Genomic DNA, 20,541 nt, shown 5'->3' with positions numbered 1-20,541 from the left:
CCACTGGACCTGGGGCTAGTGGTGAATACTGAGACACTTGGACCTGGATCTAGTGGTGAATACTGAGACACCCACTGGACCTGGAGCTAGTGGTGAAAACTGAATTGCCTTTCAGAACCCAGGTTAAAACACCACCTGCCTGATATCATACAAACTAAAATATATAAACCCACACCAACTTAGGATAGGGAGGGTCTGGAACAATCCCAACAGGAGAAACACAGAGATAAATGCTCTGTTCAACAACCTAAAGAACAGGAGAAACAGAGATAAAGTGGGTGTAGTTTTTGGTTTGTCATTATGGGGTATTGTGATGTCATTATGGGGTATTGTGATGTCATTATGGGGTATTGGGATGTGATTATGGGGTATTGTGTATAGATTGATGAGGGGGAAAAAAGTATTGAATCCATGTTAGAATAAGGCTTTTCCCACATAACACAATGTGGGAAAAGTCAAAGGGTCTGAATACTTTCCTAATGCACTGTAAATAAGGTAAATAGATTATATGATCAAGATTAGCAATTCTACACTTTACCTTGTGTAACAGGCATCACTGAGCTTGCTCAACGGTATAGTTTTCTTCCCTGTCTCTCACTGTGTTTCAACCATGGATCCTCTCTCACATGACCGCCCGCTTGACAACATCTTAGCCAATTACACTATTGGTGAGGTAGTGATTCTATATCGTGAGTGGAGACATTTCAAGCTGGGGAGACGCTTTTACCCAAAGCAACTTGCAGTCATTCGCACATACATTTTGGTATCGGTGGTTCTAGCAGGAATTGAACCCACTATTTTAGCGACGCTAGCGCCCGTGCTCTACCAGCAGGAATTGAACCCACTGTTTTAGCGATGCTAGCGCCCGTGCTCTACCAGCAGGAATTGAACCCACTGTTTTAGCGACGCTAGCGCCCGTGCTCTACCAGCAGGAATTGAACCCACTGTTTTAGCGACGCTAGCGCCCGTGCTCTACCAGCAGGAATTGAACCCACTGTTTTAGTGACGCTAGCACCCGTGCTCTACCAGCAGGAATTGAACCCACTGTTTTAGCGACGCTAGCACCCGTGCTCTACCAGCAGGAATTGAACCCACTGTTTTAGCGACGTTAGCACCCGTGCTCTACCAGCAGGAATTGAACCCACTGTTTTAGCGACGCTAGCACCCGTGCTCTACCAGCAGGAATTGAACCCACTGTTTTAGCGACGCTAGCACCCGTGCTCTACCAGCAGGAATTGAACCCACTGTTTTAGCGACGCTAGCACCCGTGCTCTACCAGCAGGAATTGAACCCACTGTTTTAGTGACGCTAGCGCCCGTGCTCTACCAGCAGGAATTGAACCCACTGTTTTAGCGACGCTAGCGCCCGTGCTCTACCAGCAGGAATTGAACCCACTGTTTTAGCGACGCTAGCGCCCGTGCTCTACCAGCAGGAATTGAACCCACTGTTTTAGCGACGCTAGCACCCGTGCTCTACCAGCAGGAATTGAACCCACTGTTTTAGCGACGCTAGCACCCGTGCTCTACCAGCAGGAATTGAACCCACTGTTTTAGCGACGCTAGCACCCATGCTCTACCAGCAGGAATTGAACCCACTGTTTTAGCGACGCTAGCACCCGTGCTCTACCAGCAGGAATTGAACCCACTGTTTTAGCGACGCTAGCACCCGTGCTCTACCAGCAGGAATTGAACCCACTGTTTTAGCGACGCTAGCACCCGTGCTCTACCAGCAGGAATTGAACCCACTGTTTTAGCGACGCTAGCGCCCGTGCTCTACCAGCAGGAATTGAACCCACTGTTTTAGCGATGCTAAAGCGATGCAGGAAGCACGTGACAAATAAACTTTGATTTGATTTGACTAAAACCAACAGCCCAGTTTCCTGCTCTTAGTACAGGCTGTGCTATTTAACCATGTTTCTGACACCTAGCCTTGAATAGGACAATTAAGGACATGTTGTGTGTACAATGAAACCTCTCTGCTCCCAGTGTGTACTGTACGTTTACCTAACTGCCTGGTATCTCTCTTTCTCTTTTCTCCTCTCTCTCTCTCTTTTCTTCTGTCTGTCTGTCTGTCTGTCTGTCTGTCTGTCTGTCTGTCTGTCTGTCTGTCTGTCTGTCTGTCTGTCTGTCTGTCTGTCTTTTCTCCTCTCTCTCTCTTTTTTCGTCCTCTCTCTCTCTCTCACTCTTCTCCTGTCTCTCTCTCTCTTTCTCCTGTCTGTCTGTCTGTCTCGCTGTCTTTTCTCCTGTCTCTCTCTCTTTCTCTCTCTCGCTCTCTCTCTTTCTCCTGTCTGTCTGTCTGTCTCGCTGTCTTTTCTCCTGTCTCTCTCTCTCTCTCTCTCTCTCTCTCTCTCTCTCTCTCTCTCTCGCTCTCTCCTGTCTCAATCTCTCTTTTCTCCTCTTTCTCTCTCTCTCTCTTCTCCTGTCTCTCTCTCTCTTTCTCTTGTCTGTCTGTCTCGCTGTCTTTTCTCCTGTCTGTCTCTCTCTCTTTCTCGCTCTCTTTTCCGCTGTCTGTCTCTCTTTTCTCCTGTCTGCTCCTCTCCTCTCTCTCTCTCTCTCTCTCTCTCTCCTCTCTCTCTCTCTCTCTCTCTCTCTCTCCTCTCTCTCTCTCCTCTCTCTCTCTCTCTCTCTCTCTCTCTCTCTCTCTCTCTCTCTCTTCTCTCTCTCTCTCTCTCTCTCTCTCTCTCTCTCTCTCTCTCTCCTCTCTCTCTCTCTCTCCTCTCTCTCTCTCTCTCTCTCTCTCTCTCTCTCTCTCTCTCTCTCTCTCTGTCTCTGTCCTCCAGTCGATGCTGATGAGATTAAGCGTCTGGAAAGAGGTTTAAGAAACTGGACCTAGATAACTCTGGGTCCCTTAGCGTGGAGGAGTTCATGTCCCTGCCTGAACTCCAGCAGAACCCGCTGGTCCAGAGGGTCATCGACATCTTTGACACAGATGGAAACGGAGAGGTGGACTTCAAGGGTAAGACAGAGCCAGGGTAGCCTGGTCCCAGATCTGTTTGTGCTTTTTCCTACTCCATTATGCAAGACTATTCCATATGGAACAGACTGGCACGCACCCAGGCTAGAGACAGAGTACTCTACACTTTAAATGCTAAATTGGCTGAATATTATTATATATTAATAAAATGTATATAATAGGCTGGCTTGAGAGGTGAGCTAGCAACTGGAAGGTTGTGAGTTCGAATCCTGGGTCTGATGGGGAAAATCTGGAGGGAAATGAGATGCCAACTGTAGAGTTGCTGGTATCAAATCGTAGATGTCATTGCCTGCCGTTGTGTCCTTGAGCAAGGCACTTCACCCCCCACAACAACTGCTCCACGGCGCCCAGTGTGGCAGTTCCCTGCTCCAACCTCTCCAACCTCAGTGCATTTCCACATTTTGTTACGCAACAGCCTTATTCTAAAGTGGATTAAATAGTTTTTTCCCTCATCAATCTACACACAATACCCATAATGAAATATGACATTTACATAAGTATTCAGACCCTTTACTCAGTACCTTGTTGAAGAACCTTAGGCAGTGATTACAGCCTTGAGTCTTCTTGGGTATGACGCTACAAGCTTGGCACACCTTTATTTGCGGAGTTTCTCCCATTCTTCTCTGCAGATCCTCTCAAGCTCTGTCAGGTTGGATGGGGAGCGTCGCTGCACAGCTATTTTCAGGTCTCTCCAGAGATGTTCGATCGGGTTCAAGTCCTGAGCGCTCTGGAGCAGGTTTTCGTCAAGGATCTCTCTGTACTTTGCTCTGTTCATCTTTCCCTCGATCCTGACCAGTCTCCCAGTCCCTGCCGCTGAAAAACAACACCAGCTGACTGCTTCTTCCCTAAATAGTTATTGGATAGTTGGAGCTGGGCTTTGAGTCATTGTCCTGTTGTAGGCGGAAATTGGCTCCAATTAAGCGCCGTCCACAGGGTATGGCATGGCGTTGCAAAATGGAGTGATAGCCTTCCTTCTTCAAGATCCCTTTTACCCTGTACACATCTCCCACTTTACCACCAAAGCACCCCCAGACCTCCACCATGATGACAGATGGCGTCAAGCACTCCTCCAGCATCTTTTCATTTTTTTCTGCGTCTCACGAATGTTCTTCTTTGTGATCCGAACACCTCAAACATAGATTTGTCTGTCCGTAACACTTTTTTCCAATCTTTCTCTGTCCAGTGTCTGTGTTTTTTTGTCCATCTTAATCTTTTATTTTTATTGGCCAGTCTGAGACATGGCTATTTCTTTGCAACTCTGCCTAGAAGGTCAGCATCCCGGAATCGCCTCTTCACTGTTGACGTTGAGACTGGTGTTTTGTGGGTACTATTTAATGAAGCTGCCAGTTGAGGACTTGTGAGTCATCTGTTTCTCAATCTAGACACTCTAATGTACTTTTCCTCTTGCTCAGTTGTGCACCGGGGCCTCCCACTCCTCTTTCTATTCTGGATAGAGCCAGTTTGTGCTGTTCTGTGAAGGAAGTAGTACACAGCGTTGTATGAGATTTTCAGTTTCTTGGCAATTTCTCGCATGGAATAGCCTTCATTTCTCAGAACAACAAGAGACCGATGAGTTTCAGAAGAAAGTTCTTTGTTTCTGGCCATTTTGAGCTTGTAATCGAACCCACAAATGCTGATGCTCCAGATACTCAACTAGTCTAAAGAAGGCGAGTTTTATTGCTTCTTTAATCAGGACAACAGTTTTCAGCTGTGCTAACATAATTGCAAAAGGGTTTTCTAATGATCAATTAGCCCTTTAAAATGATAAACTTGGATTAGCTAACACAACGTGCCATTGGAACACAGGAGTGATGGTTGCTGATAATGGGCCTCTGTACGCCTAAGTAGATATTCCATAAAAAATCTGCTGTTTCCAGCTACAATAGTCATTTACAACATTAACAATGTCTACACTGTATTTCTGATCAAGTTAATGTTATTTTATCCGCAAACATGGGCACCCTCATAGATATCATCCTAACCAACCTGCCCTCTAAATACACCTCTGCTGTTTTCAACCAGGATCTCAGCGATCACTGCCTCATTGCCGGCATCCGCTATGGGTCCGCGGTCAAACGACCTCCACTCATCACTGTCAGACGCTCCCTAAAACACTTCTGTGAGCAGGCCTTTCTAATCGATCTGGCCCAGGTATCCTGGAAGGATATTGACCTCATCCTGTCAGTAGAGGATGCCTGGTTGTTCTTTAAAAGTGCTTTCCTCACCATCTTAAATAAGCATGCCCCATTCAAAAAATGTTGAACTAAGAACAGATATAGCCCTTGGTTCACCCCAGACTTGACTGCCCTTGACCAGCACAAAAACACCCTGTGACGTACTGCACTAGCTTCGAATAGTCCCCGCGATATGCAACTTTTCAGGGAAGTCAGGAACCAATAAACACAGTCAGTTAGGAAAGCAAAGGCTAGCTTTTTCAAACAGAAATTTGCATCCTGCAGCACTAATTCCAAAAAGTTTTGGGACACCGTAAAGTCCATGAAGAATAAGAGTACCTCCTCTCAGCTGCCCACTACACCTGGCTACCCCTCCCGCGGTCAACAGCACTGCACCCCCCACAGCAACTGGTCCAAGCCCCCCCCCCCCCACCGCTTCTCCTTCACCCAAATCCAGACAACTGATGTTCTGAAAGAGCTGCAAAATCTGGATCCCTACAAATCAGCTGGGCTAGACAATCTGGACCCTCTCTTCCTGAAATTAGAGACACTCTAGACCCAAACTGCTATAGACCTATATCTATCCTGCCCTGTCTTTCTAAAGTCTTCGAAAGCCAAGTTAACTAACAGATCACCGACCATTTCGAATCCCACCGTACCTTCTCCGCTATGCAATCTGGTTTCCAAGCTGGTCACGGGTGCACCTCAGCCACGCTCAAGGTCCTAAACAATATCATAACCACCATCGATAAAAGACAGTAGTGTGCAGACGTCTTCATCAACCTGGCCAAGGCTTTCGACTCTGTCAATCACCGTATTCTTATCTGCAGACTCAACAGCCTTGGTTTCTCTAATGTCTGCCTCGCTTGGTTCACCAACTACTTCTCAGACAGAGTTCAGTGTGTCAAATCGGAGGGCCTGTTGTCCAGACCTCTGACAGTCTCTATGGGGGTACCACAGGGTTCAATTCTCGGGCCGAATCTTTTCTCTGTATATATCAATGATGTCACTCTTGCGCGGGTGATTCTTTGATCCACCTCTATGCAGACGACACCATTCTGTATACATCTGGCCCTTCTTTGTGTTAACAAACCTCCAAACAAGCTTCAACGCCATACACACTCCTTCCGTGGCCTCCAACTGTTCTTAAATGCTAGTAAAACTTCAACCGATCGCTGCCCGCACCCGCCCGCCCGACTAGCATCACTACTCTGGACGGTTCCGACTTAAAATATGTGGACAACTATAAATACCTAGGTGTCTGGTTAGACTGTAAACTCGTAAAACTAACTATCCTACCGATCCTTGACTTTGGTGATGTCATTTACAAAATAGCCTCCAACACTCTACAAATTGGATGCAGTCTATACACAGTGCCATCCGTTTTGTCACCAAAGCGCCATATACTACCCACCACTGCGACCTGTACGCTCTCATTGGCTGGCCCTCGCTTCATACTCGTCGCCGAACCCACTGGCTCCAAGTCATCTATAAGTCTTTGCTAGGTAAAGCTCCGCCTTATCTCAGCTCACTGGTCACCATAGCAGCACCCACTCGTAGCACGCGCTCCAGCAGGTATATCTCACTGGTCACCATAGCAGCACCCACCCGTAGCACGTGCTCCAGCAGGTGTATTTCACTGGTCATCCCCAAAGCCAACACCTACTTTGGCCGCCTTTCCTTCCAGTTCTCTGCTGCCAATGACTGGAACGAATTGTAAAAATCACTGAAGTTGGACACTTATATCTCCCTCACTAACTTTAAGCATCAGCTATCAGAGCAGCTTACCGATCACTGCGGCTGTACATAGCCCATCTGTAAATAGTCAATCCAACCAACCAACTACCTACCTCATCACCATATTTGTTTTTTGTTTTTCTGCTCTTTTGCACACCAGAATTTCTACTTGCAAATCTTCTTCTGCACATATATCACTCCAGTGTAAATAGCTAAATTGTAATTACTTCGCCACTATTGGCCTATTTATTGCCTTACCTCCTTACTTCAGATTTTTCTATTGTGTTATTGACTGTATGTTTGTTTACTCCATGTGTAACTCTGTGTTGTTGTATGTGTTGAACTGCTTTGCTTTATCTTGGCCAGGTCGCAGTTGTAAATGAGAACTTGTTCTCAACTGGCCTACCTGGTTAAATAAAGGTGAAATAAAATAAAAAGGAGGCATGAAGATAAATGAATCATATATAGAGCGATTCATTTAAATGTAAGTCACTCTGGATAAGAGCGTCTGCTAAATGACTAAAATGTAAATGTAAAATGTAAATGAAAGCCTACAGGTTTAATGCATTATGATGCCATTATTCCAATGCATTGTAAGACTTGTCATGAGCATGTATGATCCCTGATTATTTAATGTAATAATTAAGATCACGTTAATCATCAATTGTACGCAAGGTCCAACTAAACGTCGACTTCCTCTTTATCCCAACCCCTCTGAAAGACATACATACACTACCGTTCAAAATGTTGGGGTCACTTAGAAATGTCATTTTTTTCAAAATTTAACTAGGCAACTCAGTTAAAAATCTTATTTTCAATGACAGCCTAGGAACAGTGGGTTAACTGCCTTGTTCAGGGGCAGAACGACAGATTTTTACCTTGTCAGCTCAAGGATTCGACCTAGCAACCTTTATGGTTACTGGCCCAACGCGCTAACCACTAGGCTACCTGCCTCTAACCACTAGGCTACCTGCTCTAACCACTATGCTACCTGTCTCTAACCACTAGGCTACCTGCTCTAACCACCAGGCTACCTGTCTCTAACCACTAGACTACCTGCCTCTAACCACCAGGCTACCTGTCTCTAACCACTAGGCTACCTGTCTCTAACCACTAGGCTACCTGTCTCTAACCACTAGGCTACCTGTCTCTAACCACTAGGCTACCTGCTCTAACCACTAGGCTACCTGTCTCTAACCACTAGGCTACCTGTCTATAACCACTAGGCTACCTGCTCTAACCACTAGGCTACCTGCTCTAACCACTAGGCTACCTGTCTCTAACCACTAGGCTACCTGCTCTAACCACTAGGCTACCTGTCTCTAACCACTAGGCTACCTGCTCTAACCACTAGGCTACCTGCTCTAACCACTAGGCTACCTGCTCTAACCACTAGGCTACCTGCTCTAACCACTAGGCTACCTGCTCTAACCACTAGGCCACCTGTCTCTAACCACCAGGCTACCTGTCTCTAACCACCAGGCTACCTGTCTCTAACCACTAGGCTACCTGTCTCTAACCACCAGGCTACCTGTCTCTAACCACTAGGCTACCTGCTCTAACCACTAGGCTACCTGTCTCTAACCACTAGGCTACCTGTCTCTAACCACTAGGCCACCTGTCTCTAACCACTAGGCTACCTGCTCTAACCACTAGGCTACCTGCCTCTAACCACTAGACTACCTGCCTCTAACCACTAGGCTACCTCTCTCTAACCACTAGGCTACCTGCCTCTAACCACTAGGCTACCTGTCTCTAACCACTAGGCTACCTGTCTCTAACCACTAGGCTACCTGCTCTAACCACTAGGCTACCTGCTCTAACCACTATGCTACCTGTCTCTAACCACTAGGCTGTCTCTAACCACTAGGCTACCTGCTCTAACCACTAGGCTACCTGTCTCTAACCACTAGGCTACCTGTCTCTAACCACGAGGCTACCTGTCTCTAACCACTAGGCTACCTGTCTCTAACCACTAGGCTACCTGTCTCTAACCACTAGGCTACCTGTTTCTAACCACTAGGCTACCTGCTCTAACCACTATGCTACCTGTCTCTAACCACTAGGCTGTCTCTAACCACTAGGCTACCTGCTCTAACCACTAGGCTATCTGTCTCTAACCACTAGGCTACCTGCTCTAACCACTAGGCAACCCGTCTCTAACCACTAGGCTACCTGTCTCTAACCACTAGGCTACCTGTCTCTAACCACTAGGCTACCTGCTCTAACCACTAGGCTACCTGCTCTAACCACTAGGATACCTGACTCTAACCACTAGGCTACCTCCTCTAACCACTAGTCTACCTGTCTCTAACCACTAGGCTACCTGTCCCTAACCACTAGGCTACCTGTCTCTAACCACTAGGCTACCTGCTCTAACCACTAGGCTACCTGCTCTAACCACTAGGATACCTGACTCTAACCACTAGGCTACCTGCTCTAACCACTAGGCTACCTGTCTCTAACCACTAGGCTACCTCTCTCTAACCACTAGGCTACCTGCTCTAACCACTAGGCTACCTGCTCTAACCACTAGGCTACCTGCTCTAACCACTAGGCTACCTGTCTCTAACCACTAGGCTACCTGTCTCTAACCACTAGGCTACCTGTCTCTAACCACTAGGCTACCTGTCTCTAACCACTAGGCTACCTGTCTCTAACCACTAGGCTACCTGTCTCTAACCACTAGGCTACCTGTCTCTAACCACTAGGCTACCTGTCTCTAACCACTAGTCTACCTGTCTCTAACCACTAGGCTACCTGTCTCTAACCACCAGGCTACCTATCTCTAACCACTAGTCTACCTGTCTCTAACCACTAGGCTACCTGTCTCTAACCACTAGGCTACCTGTCTCTAACCACCAGGCTACCTATCTCTAACCACTAGTCTACCTGTCTCTAACCACTAGGCTACCTGTCTCTAACCACTAGGCTACCTGTCTCTAACCACTAGGCTACCTGTCTCTAACCACTAGGCTACCTGTCTCTAACCACTAGGCTACCTGCGCTAACCACTAGTCTACCTGTCTCTAACCACTAGACTACCTGCTCTAACCACTAGGCTACCTGTCTCTAACCACCAGGCTACCTGCCTCTAACCACTAGGCTACCTGTCTCTAACCACTAGGCTACCTGCGCTAACCACTAGTCTACCTGTCTCTAACCACTAGGCTACCTGTCTCTAACCACTAGGCTACCTGCCTCTAACCACTAGGCTACCTGTCTCTAACCACTAGGCTACCTCTCTCTAACCACTAGGCTACCTGCTCTAACCACTAGGCTACCTGTCTCTAACCACTAGGCTACCTGTCTCTAACCACTAGGCTACCTCTCTCTAACCACTAGGCTACCTGCTCTAACCACTAGGCTACCTGCCTCTAACCACTAGGCTACCTGCTCTAACCACTAGGCTACCTGCTCTAACCACTAGGCTACCTGTCTCTAACCACTAGGCTACCTGTCTCTAACCGCTAGGCTACCTGTCTCTAACCACTAGGCTACCTGTCTCTAACCACTAGGCTACCTGTCTCTAACCACTAGGCTACCTGTCTCTAACCACTAGGCTACCTCTCTCTAACCACTAGGCTACCTGCTCTAACCACTAGGCTACCTGTCTCTAACCACTAGGCTACCTGCTCTAACCACTAGGCTACCTGTCTCTAACCACTAGGCTACCTGTCTCTAACCGCTAGGCTACCTGTCTCTAACCACTAGGCTACCTGTCTCTAACCACTAGGCTACCTGTCTCTAACCACTAGGCTACCTGTCTCTAACCACTAGGCTACCTCTCTCTAACCACTAGGCTACCTGCTCTAACCACTAGGCTACCTGTCTCTAACCACTAGGCTACCTCTCTCTAACCACTAGGCTACCTGCTCTAACAGTCACAACTAGATCACCTGAACACAAGACAGTCACAACTAGATCACCTTAGGCCCAGATTCAATCCGGACCGCGGAAGACCCGCGTTATAGCGTGATTGACGTGTAAAGATAATTTCCGATGGACCCGACATATGCTGCGTTTACCGTGAATGCGTTCTAAAAGATGCAAAGCCCGAAAAGGTGCGATGGGATTGAATTTAGCCCCAAGTAGTAGTCTGCTGTTGTGTTTACAAAGAGAGATTTTCATTAGACTTATGAATGCATAAAGTACTGTATCTGCATGTGATCACTCCCACAGTTCATTTAAAAAAGTCTAGCATAGGCTGCATACAAGCAGTCATATGAAGTCTAACTCTAAACCATTTCTCCATCTCTCCCCCCAATCAGAATTCATCGAGGGAGTCTCACAGTTCAGTGTCAAGGGGGACAAGGAGTCAAAGCTTCGGTGTAAGTAGACAAATCTACTCCATCTCCACTACTTCCTCTCCATCTACACACCGTTACACCATGCAAAGACAAAACGATCTGTACTACAAAGTTAAAAGGATCTGTACTACAAAGTTAAAAGGATCTGTACTACAAAGTTAAAAGGATCTGTACTACAAAGTTAAAAGTATATGTACTACAAAGTTAAAAGGATCTGTACTACAAAGTTAAAAGGATCTGTACTACAAAGTTAAAAGGATCTGTACTACAAAGACAAAACGATCTGTACTACAAAGTTAAAACGATCTGTACTACTGTTGTTTATTTTGTATTTACACACGTTCCTTCTTCCGTCCCCCTCCTCCAGTCGCCACAGTAGAAACAGAATGTCTGATGGCATTAATGATGAGGCATTCTCCAAAACACCAAACCAAAGCTCTGTGTTCAAACCATTGTTGTCTATTTACACACGCATTCCTGCATTCTCCCCCTCCACCTCTTTCTCCCTTCGCCACACCCTCTCCCTCCCTGACCCCTTTCCCTCTACCCCTCTCCCACCCCCCTCTCCCTCCTTGACCCTGACCTCTCTACTCCCTCCCTCTACCCCTCTCTCCTACCCCCCTCTCCACCCCTCTCTCTCCCTCCTCCACCTCTTTCTCCTACCCCCCCTCTCCCTCCTTGACCCTGACCTCTCTACTCCCTCCCTCTACCCCTCTCTCCTACCCCCCTCTCCACCCCTCTCTCTCCCTCCTCCACCTCTTTCTCCTACCCCCCCTCTCCCTCCTTGACCCTGACCTCTCTACTCCCTCCCTCTACCCCTCTCTCCTACCCCCCTCTCCACCCCTCTCTCTCCCTCCTCCACCTCTTTCTCCTACCCCCCCTCTCCCTCCTTGACCCTGACCTCTCTACTCCCTCCCTCTACCCCTCTCTCCTACCCCCCTCTCCACCCCTCTCTCTCCCTCCTCCACCTCTTTCTCCTACCCCCCCTCTCCCTCCTTGACCCTGACCTCTCTACTCCCTCCCTCTACCCCTCTCTCCTACCCCCCTCTCCACCCCTCTCTCTCCCTCCTCCACCTCTTTCTCCTACCCCCCCTCTCCCTCCTTGACCCTGACCTCTCTACTCCCTCCCTCTACCCCTCTCTCCTACCCCCCTCTCCACCCCTCTCTCTCCCTCCTCCACCTCTTTCTCCTACCCCCCCTCTCCCTCCTTGACCCTGACCTCTCTACTCCTTCCCTCTACCCCTCTCTCCTACCCCCCTCTCCACCCCTCTCTCTCCCTCCTCCACCTCTTTCTCCTACCCCCCCTCTCCCTCCTTGACCCTGACCTCTCTACTCCTTCCCTCTACCCCTCTCTCCTACCCCCCTCTCCACCCCTCTCTCTCCCTCCTCCACCTCTTTCTCCTACCCCCCCTCTCCCTCCTTGACCCTGACCTCTCTACTCCTTCCCTCTACCCCTCTCTCCTACCCCCCTCTCCACCCCTCTCTCTCCCTCCTCCACCTCTTTCTCCTACCCCCCCTCTCCCTCCTTGACCCTGACCTCTCTACTCCTTCCCTCTACCCCCTCTCTCCTACCCCCTCTCTCCTTCCCCCTCTCTCCTACCCCCCTGTCCCTCACTCTCCACCCCTCTCTCTCTCTACCTCCCCCTCTCCAGTCGCCTTCCGGATCTACGACATGGACAAGGATGGCTACATCTCCAACGGGGAGCTCTTCCAGGTGCTGAAGATGATGGTAGGAAACAACCTGAAGGACACACAGCTGCAGCAGATCGTGGACAAGACCATCATCAACGCAGACAAGGACGGGGACGGCAGGATATCCTTCGAAGAGTTCTGCTTAGTAAGTCTGAGGTCTTGATGTCCGGGGGAACTGTGGTGGGGCGGTTAAACAAAATCTCTGACATTTTTTTCGAAAGTTCCCCAGGTTTTTCCAAAATTCTGGTTGGAGGATTCCTGGTATCTGGAAGGAACAAGCAGGGATAGAGCATGAGGAAATGTTCCAGAACTGTGCAACCCTATTCGGGGGGTTGTTCTGGAGGGTTGCTATGGAGGGTTGCTATGGTTGCTGACCTAATGTATTGCTGACCCAATGTATATAGAGACATTGAACACTGGTCACTTCAATGTTTACATACTATTTTACCCACTTCATATGTAAATACTGTATTCTAGTCATGGCTCATCCTTTTTTTACAGGGCCTTCGGAAAGTATTCAGATCCCTTGACTTATTCCACATTTTGTTACGTTACGGCCTTATTCTAAAATAGATTAAATAAATAAAAATCCTCAGCAATCTACACACAAATACCCCATAATGGCAAAATGAAAACAGATTTGTAGACATTTTTGCTAATTTATATAAAAAAAACTAAAACAGAAATATCTTATTTACATAAGTATTCAGACGCTTTGCTATGAGACTCAACACTGAGCTCAGGTGCATCCTGTTTCCATTGATCATCCTTGAGATGTTTCTACAACTTGATTGGAGTCCACCTGTGGTAAATTCAATTGATTGATATGATTTGGAAAGGCACACACCTGTCTATATAAGGTCCCACAGTCGACAGTGCATGTCAGAGCAAAAACCAAGAGTTCAAAGAAATTGTCTGTAGAGCTCCAAGACAGGATTGTGTCAAGGCACAGATCTGGGGAAGGGTACCAAAACATTTCTGCAGCATTGAAGGTCCCCAAGAACACAGTGGCCTCCATTTTTCTTAAATGGAAGAAGTTTGGAACCACCAAGACTCTTCCTAGAGCTGGACGCCCGGCCAAACTGAGCAATCAGGGGAGAAGGGCCTTGGTCAGGGAGGTGACCAGGAACCCGATGGTCACTCTGACAGAGCTCCAGAGTTCCTCTGAGGAGATGGGAAAACCTTCCAGAAGGACAACCATCTCTGCAGCACTCCACCAATCAGACCTTTATGGTAGAGTGGCCAGATGGAAGCCCCTCCTCAGTAAAAGGCACATGTGACGGCCCGCTTGGAGTTTGCCAAAAGGCATCTAAAGATTCTCAGACCATGAGAAACAAGATTCTCTTGTCTGATGAAACCAAGACTGAACTCTTTAGCCCTACCATCCCTAAAGGCGAAGGTTCACCTTCCAACGAACCTAAGCACAGCCATGACAACGCACGAGTGGCTTCGGGACAAGTCTCTGAATGTCCTTGAGTGGCCTAGCCAGAGCCCGGACTTGAACCCGATCGAACATCTCTGGAGAGACCTGAAAATAGCTGTGCAGCAACGCTCCCCATCCAACCTGACAGAGCTTGAGAGGATCTGCAGAGAAGAATGGGAGAAACTCCCCAAAAACAGGTGTGCCAAGCTTGTAGCATCATACCCAAGAATACTCGAGGCTGTAATCACTGTCAAAGGTGCTTCAACAAGGTACTGAGCAAAGGGTCTGAATACTTATGTAATTGTGATATTTTTTTTATAAATGAGCAAAAATGTGTAAAAACCTGTTTTTGCTTTGTCATTATGGGGTATTGTGTGTAGATTGACGAGGGGGGAAAAACATATTTAGTGTAACATTAGAAATGCTATGTATAGAGATGACATGACTCGAGCCAGTTTCTATCTGAACATTCTGTATTCTGTTTCACTCTGGTATGTTTCTCTAAAGCCTTCAACTAAAATGCTCTGTCCTTGTGTGAGTATTATTTTTGGTTTGAGCTGGTTGGACCATGGTTAGAATTTGGTTTGAGCTGGTTGGACCATGGTTAGAATTGGTTGGACCATGGTTAGAATTGGTTTGAGCTGGTTGGACCATGGTTAGAATTGGTTTGAGTTGGTTGGACCATGGTTAGAATTGGTTTGAGCTAGTTGGACCATGGTTAGAATTGGTTTGAGCTGGTTGAACCATGGTTAGAATTGGTTTGAGCTGGTTGAACCATGGTTAGAATTGGTTTGAGCTGGTTGGACCATGGTTAGAATTGGTTGGACCATGGTTAGAATTGGTTTGAGCTGGTTGGACCATGGTTAGAATTGGTTTGAGCTGGTTGGACCATGGTTAGAATTGGTTTGAGCTGGTTGGACCATGGTTAGAATTGGTTTGAGCTGGTTGGACCATGGTTTGAGCTGGTTGGACCATGGTTTGAGCTGGTTGGACCATGATTAGAATTGGTTTGAGCTGGTTGGACCATGGTTAGGATTGGTTTGAGCTGGTTGGACCATGGTTAGGATTGGTTTGAGCTGGTTGGACCATGGTTAGAATTGGTTTGAGCTGGTTGGACCATGGTTAGAATTGGTTTGAGCTGGTTGGACCATGGTTAGAATTGGTTTGAGCTGGACCAGGTTGTTGTGGAGGGATTGTGTGGCTTCATTTGAAGAGACTCATTCATAAAAATAGCTGAGAGTGCAGGACAGTATTACAGAACAAGACAAGGGGTTAACAGCATACAGTAGTTGTACTAGTATTAAGGGGTTAACAGCATACAGTAGTTATACTAGTACTAAGGGGTTAACAGCATACAGTAGTTATACTAGTACTAAGGGGTTAACAGCATACAGTAGTTATACTAGTACTAAGGGGTTAACAGCATACAGTAGTTATACTAGTATTAAGGGGTTAACAGCATACAGTAGTTATACTAGTACTAAGGGGTTAACAGCATACAGTAGTTATACTAGTACTAAGGGGTTAACAGCATACAGTAGTTATACTAGTACTAAGGGGTTAACAGCATACAGTAGTTATACTAGTACTAAGGGGTTAACAGCATACAGTAGTTTTTCAAGTAGTGAGTTGTCTCTCTTAGGTAGAACCATGTTGCATGATTTTGAAGTTCACAAATGTAGCCAATAGCATTAAGAATCAATCTGTTCCAACCTGCTTTTGGAATAAGAATTAGAATTAGAATTGGAATTGGAATTGGAATTAGAATTGGAATTAGAACTAGAATAATAATTCTAACTCAATACTTGTGTTCCTCCTCTCTTCTCCTAGGTGGTAGGTGGCCTTGACATACACAAAAAGATGGTGGTGGACGTGTGAGCCCGTCCCTCCGCTTCTCTCCCCTCCCCTCGCTTTCTTCTCCGTCTGTCTCTGAAGAGCTGCTCAAGACATCTGACAAACGCTCTCAGTGTATTTCAATGGAAGTATTCTCTCTCTCTCTCTCTCTCTCTCCTTGAAGCCACTTTTTTTCTTAAGAAACCACGAGCCTCGTGAAGCCAACTTTTAAGTGTTATTGAACTCCGATCCTCTGAATAACCCGAAGAGAGACAGATATTCTTGTTTGTAAAGAGCATCCCAGTTGGAGGGAGGAGGGGGGGGGAGAAAGGTTTGCTTGTTTATATTTAGTTCATTAATTTTCTTTTTTAAATATTTATTTTTGTTCTGGTCTCTTTTCTTTTTTTTTTAAATACACAAATACACATGTATATCTTATAATGGCTCTCTCGTGGTTAAATGTGTCATTATCTGAGGTGTAACATTAAATAATATACTTGATTTCAGTTACAAAAAGTAGGGTGTGAAGTGCCAACCAGGACATATCCAGAAAGCAGATGATATTGTTATTATTAACCATCCAGCATCGCTGACAGTGATGGATGACTAGTCTGTGATAAGTCAAGCACTCGCTACATCATCACATGATGGTTAGATGCACAGTTTATTTTCACAAATAAACAACCATTTCTTTTGTTTCCATTTGACTCTTGAGCAAGTTGTGATTAGATCAGTTAAACTTCCAATCACATGAAACGTACAATAAATGCAATGTTATTATTGTAACACGAGTGATAGAATGTTCTATTTATAGTTACTTATATTGTTGGAAATTATTATTCTGTTTCTTGTCAGACTTTCTGAAGAGAGGAACAAAAAAACAAACCGAAATGTCAAGTAGAGACAGATACCAAGAAAGTGGTTTTGTCATTTATTCACTTTGATGACATGTTTTTACGTTGAACAGTCTGTTTCGGTCCACATAACAGTCCCTCAAATGCAGAGTAACAGGTAGCCTGGCAGTTAGAGGTTAGAGGTTAGCCAGCAACCAGAGGGTTGCCCGTTTTGTATTCCCGAGGTCTGATAGGAAAAATCAGATGGGAAGGAAGTGAGCAGGAAACGAGATGGTTACTGGTATCAAAATCCTAGATGCCATTGCCTGCCGTTGTGACCTTGAGCAAGGCACTTAACCCCCCACAACAACAACCGCTCCACGGGCTCGTTGGCATGGCAGTCTCTTGCTCCAACCTGTGTTTGTGTCTTTCAGAGGCTTTTGGAATAGTCACGTTTCAGTTACACCTTGAATAAAGTGGCCTGGAGCGCATCTATGTATATCTATTGTATTACATTTTGAACTGAAGTTTGGAGGAATATGCTGAACCTATGACATCGAGATGAAAAATGATCGACGTAGATTATAAATGTAAGTGTGTTATTGAGACAAACGTGTGTAAGGGATAATCAACGAGAGGCTATGAGCAGCTCTATGGAAAATAATGCACGACGCTCTAACGGAGGGAAACTAACCACTGAGTCATTTATTTTCCAGAGAACCTGAGTTGATTATTCCTTTTATAACACGGCTAATAATTTAACACATTTGCCGCTAGAAATGTGTTCATTTGCAAAGTAGCTAGAAACTTGCCACGGTAACCAAACAAAAAGAGACTTGCTAGTTTAGTTAACCAAACCATCAGTCCAAGCTTGCTATGATGAAAATCGAATTCAACGATGCCGTTTTCAATTGCATTGAATTCTACCGTGCTGATATACTGTGTGTTATAGGGAAATAATCCACGCTCTAGAATGCCCTTCAAGCCAATCAGAAACGAGTATCCAACAACGCCATGGTATAAATAATGTCAAGGCATCATATTGAGACTCACCTGTAGGCCGCATTGTTCGTTTTGTAACAATATTCACTGAGTGTACAAAACATTAAGAACACCCTGCTAATATTGAGTTGCAACCCTCCACCCTTTGCCCTCAAAACAGCCTCAATTCGTCGGGGCTTGGATTCAACAAGGTGTCGAAAGCGTTCCACAGGGATGCTGAGATGCAGTACATTAGACCGCTGCGCCACTCGGAAGGAGATTTAATAAGTGACTTCAATAAGGGAATCATATCTTTCACCTGGTCAGCCTATGTCATGGATAGAGTAGTTGTTCCTAATGTTTTGTCCACTCAGTGTATACTGGATTAGGTCAATGTTTGTTTAGTTAGATGTCAAAGCCCTCCTGAGTAGTGCTGTTAAACTACAGAGTTCTTTCTAATGTAACAACGGAGTTACTCCACATGTTGGCGTAATCAATGTGCAAATGGGATGGTGTACATTTTGTTGTTTGTACATTTCAAAAACGTATCTTCTTTCACCACTTTTTTTCCAATCATGGACGCCTCATCGTTCCTCTCTCTCTCTCTGTGGTATTCAAAGCAGGGAGATTAACACAAGCATTACCAAACTACCGTATATAAGGGGAGGTGGGCATCCCTGGCAAAAATAATAACAAAATGGTGTGTCGGATTGGCTTTGAGTGACCTGATTTCCTGGTTTGGACACCAGGTGATTTGGTGTCAGGTGAGTGACCTGATTTCCTGGTTTGGACACCAGTGATTTGGTGTCAGGTGAGTGACCTGATTTCCTGGTTTGGACACCAGGTGATTTGGTGTCAGGTGAGTGACCTGATTTCCTGGTTTGGACACCAGTGATTTGGTGTCAGGTGAGTGACCTGATTTCCTGGTTTGGACACCAGTGATTTGGTGTCAGGTTGACTTTGAGTGACCTGATTTCCTGGTTTGGACACCAATGATTTTTAGTGAGAAACATTGAGTTGGAGAGTCATTGGATGTGTAGTGCACTACTTTTGACCAGGGCTCATAGGACTCTGGTCATAAGGCCTCCCATTTGCTTGCATGATTTTGGTTGTGCATGTAGATAATCCATTTCAAATAATGCTCTTGTTAACACATGAATGGTGACGTTAGTAATTATGATATTTAATCATCCACTGGGGGTACAATATGGATGTTGCCAAACGTTGGTAAATGTACACATTATGAGCAGTAATCCAAAACCAACTGAACTATTTAAGTGTGTTTAGTATTTTCCTCCCGAATCAACGACATCATTGTTCTTTTTCCCAGTTAAAAAGGTCAATTCCTATGTCAACTCTGCTTTCACGGGGAGATACGATGTTGTTGGTTTTGTATATACGTATTTATTAAATGCAGTTCCAGCTTTCTGTTCTGTCGTCCTTATAGTTCAGACCGCTCCTTAGTTTTATAACGGCTACTTTTTCTATTTTCTTTGAAGGAGACTGTTTTTTTTTGTTTTTTTTAGTATGTGGAAACTGAAAATGGTTTAAGTTTGAGATTTCTTTTCCCCCTTTCTCTGCATGCTGCATCTGATGCTGTGGGACTGTTGGAAACGTGATACTGTATGACAATAACAAATAAAAACACTTTGAAACATTGTGAGTATTGTGATCACTTTATTCCCTAGTGAGTAGTGGGGGGTTCTGTTTCCCTGGTGAGTAGTGGGGGGGTTCTGTTTCCCTGGTGAGTAGTGGGGGGGGTTCTGTTTCCCTGGTGAGTAGTGGGGGGGTTCTGTTTCCCTGGTGAGTAGTGGGGGGGTTCTGTTTCCCTGGTGAGTAGTGGGGGGGGTTCTGTTTCCCTGGTGAGTAGTGGGGGGGGGGGGGGTTCTGTTTCCCTGGTGAGTAGTGGGGGGGTTCTGTTTCCCTGGTGAGTAGTAGGGGGGGGGTTCTGTTTCCCTGGTGAGTAGTGGGGGGGGTTCTGTTTCCCTGGTGAGTAGTGGGGGGGTTCTGTTTCCCTGGTGAGTAGTGGGGGGGTTCTGTTTCCCTGGTGAGTAGTGGGGGGGTTCTGTTTCCCTGGTGAGTAGTGGGGGGGGTTCTGTTTCCCTGGTGAGTAGTGGGGGGGGGGGGTTCTGTTTCCCTGGTGAGTAGTGGGGGGGGGGGGTTCTGTTTCCCTGGTGAGTAGTGGGGGGGGGGGGTTCTGTCTCCCTGGTGAGTAGTGGGGGGGTTCTGTTTCCCTGGTGAGTAGTGGGGGGGTTCTGTTTCCCTGGTGAGTAGTGGGGGGGGTTCTGTTTCCCTGGTGAATAGTGGGGGGGGTTCTGTTTCCCTGGTGAGTAGTGGGGGGGGGGGTTCTGTTTCCCTGGTGAATAGTGGGGGGGGGGGGTTCTGTTTCCCTGGTGAGTAGTGGGGGGGGGGGTTCTGTCTCCCTGGTGAGTAGTGGGGGGGGGGGGTTCTGTTTCCCTGGTGAGTAGTGGGGGGGGGGGGTTCTGTTTCCCTGGTGAGTAGTGGGGGGGTTCTGTTTCCCTGGTGAGTAGTGGGGGGGGTTCTGTTTCCCTGGTGAATAGTGGGGGGGGTTCTGTTTCCCTGGT

General features: G+C 46.5%; 1 protein-coding gene across 1 annotated transcript; it reads left to right on the top strand.

Annotated features, from left to right (window-relative positions):
- Positions 1–1,816: 1,816 nt before the first annotated feature.
- LOC106589933 (calcineurin subunit B type 1) lies at positions 1,817–19,614 on the top strand. Its single transcript, XM_082970384.1, is given in 6 exon segments — positions 1,817–1,829; positions 2,780–2,800; positions 2,803–2,955; positions 11,156–11,215; positions 12,847–13,031; positions 16,140–19,614. Coding segments are annotated over 6 exon segments (480 nt in total). The 3' UTR covers positions 16,188–19,614.
- Positions 19,615–20,541: the final 927 nt, after the last annotated feature.

The sequence above is a fragment of the Salmo salar genome, chromosome 28, assembly GCF_965601325.2.
Source record: "Salmo salar chromosome 28, fSalSal1, whole genome shotgun sequence".
Classification (NCBI taxonomy): Eukaryota; Metazoa; Chordata; class Actinopteri; order Salmoniformes; family Salmonidae; genus Salmo; species Salmo salar.
Note: the sequence above shows the minus strand (reverse complement) of the source record. Positions and strands in the feature narration are given on the sequence as shown.